Source organism: Pseudochaenichthys georgianus, chromosome 8, assembly GCF_902827115.2.
Source record: "Pseudochaenichthys georgianus chromosome 8, fPseGeo1.2, whole genome shotgun sequence".
Lineage (NCBI taxonomy): Eukaryota > Metazoa > Chordata > Actinopteri > Perciformes > Channichthyidae > Pseudochaenichthys > Pseudochaenichthys georgianus.
The window spans coordinates 34,197,792-34,207,642 of NC_047510.2; the positions used below are offsets into that span (position 1 = coordinate 34,197,792).

At 42.0% G+C, this 9,851-nt stretch overlaps 1 protein-coding gene across 1 annotated transcript in view; it reads right to left on the minus strand.

Moving 5' to 3' along the window:
* Positions 1-1,030: 1,030 nt before the first annotated feature.
* Positions 1,031-9,851, minus strand: part of rab3db (RAB3D, member RAS oncogene family, b) — a 16,392-nt gene continuing 7,571 nt past the window's right edge. The window contains exons 2-4 of the mRNA XM_071204129.1: positions 7,381-7,499; positions 5,721-5,845; positions 1,031-4,839 (exon numbers count right to left, since the gene is read on the minus strand). Coding sequence (XP_071060230.1) covers positions 4,652-4,839; positions 5,721-5,845; positions 7,381-7,499 — 432 coding nt within the window. The 3' untranslated portion in view covers positions 1,031-4,651. The remainder of the gene's footprint in view (positions 4,840-5,720; positions 5,846-7,380; positions 7,500-9,851) is intronic.

The following is a 9,851-nucleotide window of genomic DNA, read 5'->3' on the forward strand; positions in this document are numbered from 1 at the left end:
GGAAGATAGATAGATTAAGATAAGATGGACTTTTATTAATCCCTCGTGGGGAAATTGTTTCTCTGCATTTGACCCATCCTAGTGTTAGGAGTGTGCTGCCATTTTGAACGGCGCCCGGGGAGCAGAGTGGGGAACGGTGCCTTGCTCAGGGACACCTCGGTAGCAAGGCAAGTTCCGGGACTTGAACTGGTGACCTTCCAGTTCCCAAGCCAAGTCCCTATCGACTTCGCCACCACCGCCCACTAATTAACTGATTAATGGATAGATAGAAGTATGGATGGAAGGAAGGAAGATAGATAGATTAATGGATAGATAAAATCATGGATGGGAAATGGATAGACGGGGAAATGGATAGATGAATGGAGGTAAAGGTACGTCTCCTGGTTGAAGCTGTGACGTGAGGATGTGGATCTGAACCCGTCTGCCTCGAGCCAACCTAATCCCTGCAACAACAGAAACGGCAGAGCCCTCACACCGGAGAGAGAACCCAAACGGTTTCTTATCTGCTCTCTGCACCCACATGTTTTCTTCGTTTGACCAGCATTATCAGCGCCGCAGACCCTCCTGTGTTTCTTCACCTCGTGATAAGTGGCGGGGGGGGGGGGGGGGGGGGGCGTAGCAGCCCATCCCCGTCGGTTTATATGCAATTCAGCGCTTTTTTTTACATGATATGAAAGCGGGGAAGAGAGCCTGATCAAGTGTATTGACATGTAGATACAGCTTGTGACATATTTGGACTTGTTTACATTCTAGTACACGTCTTTTTAAGCCACATGTAACTCTAGTTGAAAGGAATAAAGAGGAAGGAAAGGTAATGTCTTAAAGACTGTGGTGGCAGGAGGAAGGAGATGAGGAAATGTGTTTAGTTGTTGAGGACAATGGCTGCGGTGTCTCTGGTTCTGCTGATAACACGTGTAGAAAAGCCGTGACCTGGTGCTGTGGGGTGAGGAGGTCGTACATTACACTCTAGATGCTGCCGTCATGTTGTACTGATGTGAAACTAAATATAATGATCTGCAAAGACGCTGGACGTTTTGTAATGAATATATTCTTTATATCTTATACACATTTCAACAATTTATTCTTGTTTAGAAGATTTCTGGCACAATCCAGCAACAACACATTCAGAGTTTAAAATAAAGGGATACAACGATGAGATATCCGCCAATCAGGGATGCAACACATACAGGAGAGAGAACGATCACACCTCAGGCTATTTGTACAAAAGCATCAGTAGGTTTTCAACATGGCAGATATCGAGAAGTTAGAAGTAGGAGAGTTTAGTCATTCAGTGTGTATTCAAGCAGCAGTCACCGTTAGTGGAGCCATCAGAGATATGATATGCTTTCTTATGCATTTACACACATATGTAGTGTTAATGTATCGCACACTCAGCATTACAAGTTGAACGTGGTGCAGATGAGATGTCTGTAAAACTGTTCAGCAACACCCTGGTCAAATGGCACCTTACATGACAATTACTTAAAAGGAATATCTTGTCCTTAAAATATATATATTGTTTGTATAACAAATACTCACCACGTGTTACTTTGTAATGTTGAAGAATACTCTATTTTTAATGCCTGCATCCACAGTGAGAATCTAAAGACAGAAAACTGTCCTCATGAACTGAAGTAAATGGAGTCTAAACATCTCAAGTTATTAAATGGATGATTTGATGTAGTTGTGGCGAAGCTCGATGCCCTCAATTGACTTTCATTCATCAAGAAGGATCTTTGTAATGTGTCGAGGCATGCAAGACACATAAAGGTTTATTCAAGATGGTAACACAGGCGGATTCATTGATATACAAATAATCATTTTGTGTGTGAATTATTCCTTTTAACCGAAAATAAGAGTAAAACGTACGTCCTATACGTTGCCATTACCATTTGTTTGCGACGGGAGATGATTGTCAATACTGAAACGTCAATAAGGGCGTAAAGAAATACAAAACCTAATCATGCACAGTTTCCATGACATCAAGATACAAGCTAACCTCATTCCCTTCAATGATATGTTGACAGTTAAAGGTGTTTTTAAGTGATGCGTGTTCTCTTAAATGAAATGCTGCACCAGCTGTGGGCCTCACATGTGCATACAGAACATGTGAGGCCCACAGAAACCCTTTAACTGAGATCAGTGTGCTTCCCTTTGAGCCAAGACACACACTCTGTGCCTCATGTCCAGTCAATAACAGGATGTACAACAAAGACACCACTTTGTCAATACTCAGTTATTAAGCCCCGTAGTAGCTTTGCCATACCGACTGTTTTTCCGTGCTGCAGATAGGAGGAGCGGAGTGTGTGTGTGTGTGTGTGTGTGTGTGTGTGTGTGTGTGTGTGTGTGTGTGTGTGTGTGTGTGTGTGTGTGTGTGTGTGTGTGTGTGAGAAAAGGCATTAATCAAAAATCAGCACAATGTGGTGAGCAAAGACAACATACAATGTACAAAGGTCATGCAAGTACAAGTGATAAAAGACTTTCTCACACAAGCACACGGAGAGCAGAGATACACTTTTGGATTAACGTCGACCCACGGCTTCTAATTGGCACAAGAGAAAGATTTAATTTCTTCTAACATGCTCAAGACTGGCATTAAGATTCAGGACAAGGTCAAGAGGACGTTGTGTTGGCTTGAGGCTTTAACTTATCAATAAGTGATTCTGAAACAAGTTTATCAGAACAGAGACACCCGTAGGAGAGGCCCAGAAACAACACTGAATGGTGGCAAACATGACTGTTTTCAGCTGTTTTTCATTAGGCTATGCTGTAACAATTGTTCTACAGCATAGCCATAGATGTCTCTATTATAAATACATGTATTTTTAAAAATAAATGTAAAGATAATGTTTTTATGTTGTTGTTATAAACTCAACATAACAATATGACAGAATCTAGTTTATTTAAAAAATGTATCCCACTTTCACACTTTCACATGCTACGTGTGCAGCTAGAGCCAGCAGCTTGTTAGCTTAGCCTAGCATGAATACTGATAAAAACGAAACAGCTTGCCTGGCTCCAACCAAAAGTATCCAAAAAAAATGGTCAGCCTTGCTCTATCAGTTGGTAGACCTACTAATCCTTATAATTTAAAACATTGAATTTGTAACTTAAATTGTTGTTGTTGTCCTTTGAGAAAGCCTGGCTAGCTGCTTCCAGTCTTTATGCTAGGCTAGGCTAACCAGCCGCAATGGTTGTAGCTTCCATTTTAGAATACAGACTTTAGTGTGGAATTGTTCTTCACATTAACTCTCGACAAGATAGCAAATGGCATATTTTTCAAAACGTCAAAGTGTTCCTTTCAGCTTTAAAGAGTTCAATATGCCCATGTTTGAGACATTCACCATTTCAAGTGGCTTTACAAAACTAAAACCTGAGCACAGGCACACACTGTCTCCAATTGACCAATTAATGCCAAGTCAAGCCATTCACAGGCACACTATTCCACCCAGTCTCACGGCATTTCGTGTTATAGTCACAAAATTAATGTAATCTATTGATTCACCAGCACGATTTTAGCATTTTCTTCGTGTCACACAGAACGATTTTATTGGTAGTGTGTTTCGTGCCTGCACCACGTCTTTTGGTCCGGTCGGGTCTTGGAAGACCGGAAGCTGTGTGGTTCATAAAAACATTTTCTTACTCAATATCTAACCCTAACCCTAAGCCCTTTATTTTAAATTGTATAATGTCGGAGTTTTTTTGCCGTCCGTGAGGAAAATAAATGTCTCAGAGCCTCAGAATACTGAAACCTGTATTTTTTAAAAATCTTTTATTCCTTCTAATTTGTTATTATTTACTTTGCTTTTCAAATCGTTCTGTGTGACACGGAAAAAATTGTGAAATTGTGTTGGTGAACACGAATCAAAAGATTAATTTCGTGACTATAACACGAAATGCCGTGAGACTGGGTTGGATATTTGACAAAACAAGAAGCCATTAACAGCAGTACATTTAAAATGCTAACGTATCAGCGCTGGTCAAAGTGGTTGGTATTTGGGGAGGACCGTGAAGGCCTCGGTGACTCTCAGCTCACCAGAGAGCTAATGGTTTGGACAAAGAGGCAGAAAGCGGGTCTCTTTAAGGCTGATGAAGATTCTCTCAGATTGCTTTTGTACTGCCAGTGTGGACAAAGCCTTGCTAGCCATTTTCAGTCTTCATGCTAGGATTTGCTAACAAGCTTTAACCTTTAAGCCTTATTGACCTGTTTGAGACATTCAACATTTTAAGAAGGCTGTACAAAACTGAAGGCTAAGCACATGCACACGCCGGATGCATCTCTAACTAAACAATGAATGCCCTAATCCATCACTAGCTGGACTGATCTTTGCCATTAATGTACAGCGGTGGTCAAGGCAGTTGTTTTAGGGGGTGGACAGTGAAGGCTGACCACTGCGCTGAGGGTTTGAAAACAGGTAGAAAGCGGGCCTCTTTAAGTTAAAGACTGAAAGACGGGACTTCTTGTTGAAGATTATCTCAGATAGATATCCTTTGGTTTCTTGCTGCGCTGTGTAGACAAAGAGAGAGGAAGAGGTGCGGCACTTCACATGTTTGAGGCACAGAAAAGGTAGGTCTTCATGTACTGTATGTTATGTGAGTGTGTGTTTTGTGTGTGTGTGTGTGTTGGAGGAGCTGATAGGGGGAAGATGCTCTAACAAGCGCAGCCCCCGTGGCTCTCTGAAGGCGAGTCTTTAAGGGCCTGGTTCCTGTGGTTGGTCACCAGGTTGATGTCTCCCTCCATGCTCTCGTTCATCTTCTCACAGATGACGTCCACCAGGCGCTCGAACACCTGCTTCACGTTGATGTTGTCCTTCGCGCTGGCCTCGAAAAACTGGAAACCTAACGGGGCAGGAAGCAGATGTATACGCATGATGAAAGTACATGCATAAATACGATAAAATCAAAGTCACAGATCGCTCGCCTGGTTCAGACTGCTATGAAAATGATGGGGGTCAAAAAACATCCATCTCTCCAACACAGATATGAGCAGTTCATTATTGGACAGGCACGACAAATGATATCTGATCCCACCCACATACTCCACCCAGAATACCAGCTCCTACCTTCTGGTAGAAGATTCAGGGTTCCCAAGATCAGGCTGAAGTCCATTTAGCTTCTTAACGCTCGCATGTCATGTAATGTACGCTGCCCCCTTGTGGGTCGAGTTTAAGAAGGCGAGCCTCCAGAATCTCCAGGTTGCTTATAATGATTGTTTGCGTTAACGGCTTAGAAGGTGGTGCAGTGCAAGTGAAATGTTTTCTAATGCACGAGTCAACACGTTCCATGCTCTCTCGAGAAATCTGATGTTCAAATGTATCCGTCGATTGAATGTTTCTCATAACTCTGTCAGTGCTGTACGATACCAGTCACCTCTGTGGAAACATTGGTATAACTTTCCTTTTACATTATATTTGATGTCTTTTTTTTTTTTAAATGGACGTTGAGTCTCTTCAATAGAGATGATGATGTAATATACTTTTAAATGTTGGCCATGAGGGTTGTGCAATAGGTCGCCATTGTCAATATGCGTATTGTGCAAACGGTGCATGAGTGATGATATGTATTTGAATGTTTATTGTACATGTATGCAGAACTGCATGACAGAGTCCAGAACAAGTTTCCTTACGGGGACAATAAAGTATATCGTATCATAAAGGCAGAAGCTAGCAGGTAGAAGTTTAACAAAAAGACAAACACGTTGTGAGTGAAAGAGTTCGTACCTAGTTCCTCTGCCAGTCTCTGGCTGTCCTCTGTTGGGACGATCCTGTCGTCCTCCAGGTCGCACTTGTTTCCGACCAGAATCACCTGAGCGTTGTCCCACGAGTACGTCTTGATCTGCGTCGCCCTGTAGGACACATGTCAAATCTCAGTCTACACGATTTAAAGCAGTAAATTGCAATTTAGCACCCAATACATCCCAAATCATGCAAAACAGAAATACAATTCTCACTACAAATCAGCACTAATTTATATATTTTAAAGTGTCTCTAGGGCCTCTATCAGCTAAAAAGACGTCAACATTTGCAACGTCTCTCGAATGCCCCGGCCACGCGAGGACGAAAACGGTCGTTTGCGTTACTGTTTAGTGTCATAAAGACCGGTCGGCCACACGAGGACGACCGAATACAGCACTAAACGACTGCGGAAACGATAACGGGTCCCAAGGTGGATAGAACGGCATACGCAACGCTCTGGGGGGTCCAACGGCTCCGTGTGTACGCCCTATACGATCATTTTCTGATAATGATGAGGCAATAGCCCGCCTCCCCACCTCTGCTGCTCACCCCCGCGTCAAAGTAAACTGCACACTGAATTCAGATTATTTATCTTTCTCTCGATATGGACCTAAACGCGAGTGAAGTCTAATCTGACAGGACGGAGACACGCTCACCTGCAGCAAAACACACACTTCAAGTCAGATCATCACCCTTAGCTATTTTAATTACCTCTCAAACTACCTAAACTAGTTATAAATATGTTTATGTTTACTGTCGGCCGGGCCACTCATTACTGGATCATCTGCTGCATGAGACAGACACTGGCGCTGTCCGAAGAGAGGGAGGAAAAAGAGAGGCTCCGTGTATTTTATCATTATATCATATAGAGTCGTTATTCATTTGTTTTAAAGCTCAATAAATAACAAAGAAGACCTTTGACCGACACTTTTATAATTGTGTCCGGAAGATTTCAACTTTAATACACGCTGACTGGCGAAAAACTCTGCCCGGTTCCCTCGGCCCCCACCGCGGAGAATAAACAGAAGGGCAACCATGACAACCTTCTTCTTCGCTGCCTTTGTGGAGGAAGTTACAGCGCCACGTACAGGCTCGGCATATGTACTGCAGCTTCTCCAGCGGTTGGAGCTAAACGGAGCTGTCTCTTGTGGACAGACACTATTATACATCCATGGGACAGACACTATCCGGATAACTATTGCGTGTGGACCATAGACTGTATATATAAAGGTGTGGACGGAAGCTTGTTTGCGATTGCATTTGCGTTAATCCTATGCGTTTAGCCGTTTTCGTCCTTGTGTGGCCGGGGCATAAGTGTGTTGGTGCGTGCCATCTTATTTTGAATACAATATTTTATGGCATCTTCACCCAAAAGAAAATTAAAATGTCGATCTAGAATTTGAATGTCAACGTTTTGAACTAAACTCAGAACTCTTTGGTACAGCCATACATTTCACTAAATAACAAACGGGACAACACAAAAAGACACCAAACTTTTTTCTGGAGTCATTATTAACATTCTTAGTTGACCGGTTTAAAAATATCAGATGCTTTTCCTTTGTTGGGATCATATCTCTTACTTTTAAATGCTCCAAAAAATGCTAAACTAGGCCCAAATAAATATTGAAAAGAATATCCAACCGACCAGTCCTGCACAGCGTTGAAGGAGTCCTGGTTAGTGATGTCGTACATGAGCAGGAAGCCCATCGCTCCTCTGTAGTACGCTGTGGTGATCGTACGGTAACGCTCCTGACCCGCTGTGTCCTGCATGAACACACACACACACACACACACACACACACACACACACACACACACACACACACACACACACACACACACACACACACACACACACACACACACACACACACACACACACACACACACACACACACACACACACACACACACACACACACACACACACACACACACACACACACACACACACACACACACACACACACACACACACACACACACACACACACACACATAAATATAAACTATGGTTCACACACTTTGTATTTAGTAAGATCTTTTAACAACAAAAACAAATCATCTGGAGCTATTCCAATATGTGATTGGAGGCCACCAGGGGGCAACGTTGTCAAAGCAATATTTACCTCTTATAAGTCAGAGTCGCAACACAGGAGCATTTATCGATTAGACTGAGTGGTTTAATTCAAGGCTTTGTATTAGTCATACTACATAGCTACAGTGTAGTTACGACGATGACAATCTTAGGCCACAGAGAAACAGAATCAGAATTAAGATATGTTAGGGGTACACTTAACTGGTTCCAAAATACTCAAACAGTGTTTCCCCTAGGTTTACTGCTTTGGGGTTTTTTATTTTAAATCCTCTGGAGCAGAGAGAGGCGCTGTGGATTATTGTTATTGATTAATGCATCAGTGTGTCTTACTTTACCTGCTGCCATTAGATCTCTAGCATCATTGGGTTTGTTTAAACATGCATTATCCTCTCACTTTCAACTGGTCTGCACTTTGTTATAACTGGTATTGATGAAACTGATTTGCTCGACTGTCTCAAATTGTAATGATTGTGTGCATCGCTTGAATTTCACTTCACAGACTGTGTGGTTTGTCTTGTGTGTCATGTTTTGCATTTTGTCTTTTTGTTTATGTATGTCTGTAAGTTGTTGCTGTTTATTAGCGTATATAAGCGTTTATTTTAGTTAATACAAGAGCACACGTTCAATGTGAAAAGTGACAGTAGATATAGATTAGTTGCAATTTGGTAAAATATATATATATATATTTTTTATTATTTAAAAAAAAAAAGAAATTATATACAGTATATATTTTATATATAAATTATATATATATTTTATATATAAATTATATATATATATTTTTAAACACCTTGAATTTCAGGGGGGGCGCGGGGCTCCATTGGCGGGGTGCAACGCCCCTCCACTATAATGGTAGGGGAAACACTGACTCAAACACACCTTCATCAACCGGATATGGTAACTTTACCGTATTTTAAACTAGCTAGTTAGTTGGTAAAACCTGCAATCATACTACTAATTTACTCATTTAACTATAAACTATAAGTCATGGAAAATGATATACATTTAAAAAATGTGTCACGTTTAATTTCCAAAGCTTTGTTCACACCATAAAGCCAAACATTCAGAACACAGAAAGAGAGGACAAAAGGAGGATGAACTAACATGCAGATGAAGACGAAGGGAAGGAGTTAACGTCAGTTGCAGGATGGCTTTCTTAAAATAAAGAGTTAACCCCAATGGTGGACATACAGTTCAGCGTCAGGTGAAATGAGCCTTGCTCCAAAATCCTTTCTCATCAGACCCGGACATCTGGCTGGCATCAATAAAACCACTCGGATAAGAGAAGCGAGCGCCACAGCGTCAGAGGGGAGGCGTGGCGACTGCTCAAAAGCATCGAGTGCATTTACAAAAACAAAAAGAGGAACAGGTGGAGTGAGCGACTCCCCTCCGCTCTCACGGTTACTTGGTAACGTGTCTTCATTTGCATCTGGGGCGTAAGAGAGTGTGTGTGTGCGAGTGTGTGTGTGTGTGTTGTCTAGGTAACCAGAAGCCATTGAGGGTTATGAATGTTCCATTACAGCCAGGGCTCCTCCGGCCCAAAATGATCCGTCTCACTTTACAAAATGAGACGTACAGAGAGCGGTCTGCTGCGTACATCCAGAGGGGAAAGCTTCTGTTATATTATTCTATTCTTTCCAATGCCGCAGTGTTATTGTTTAACATATAGAGCGGTGCAGGAATAAGTCCTAACACCTGGAAATAAGTCTGCATTTGAGCACTTTCGAACTCCTTCAAAGTCAATGTTTTTTGAATAGCTTTAGATGCCTGAAATAAGGTCTGTGGTCTGTGTGTGTGGTTGTGTCTGTGGTGTGTGTGTGTCTGTGTCTGTGTCTGTGTCTGTGGTTAACACAAGCTGTAGAGATTTCCATGTTGGTTCTCCGTCAGTAAACACGTCAGTAAACACCCCACTGATGAATGTCTGAAGCTATTACGGTCATAAAACTGAGGTTGCTAACAAGTGGCAAAATGAGACGACTAACCGTCATCACGCCGATCATAAGCCTAGAATAACAATA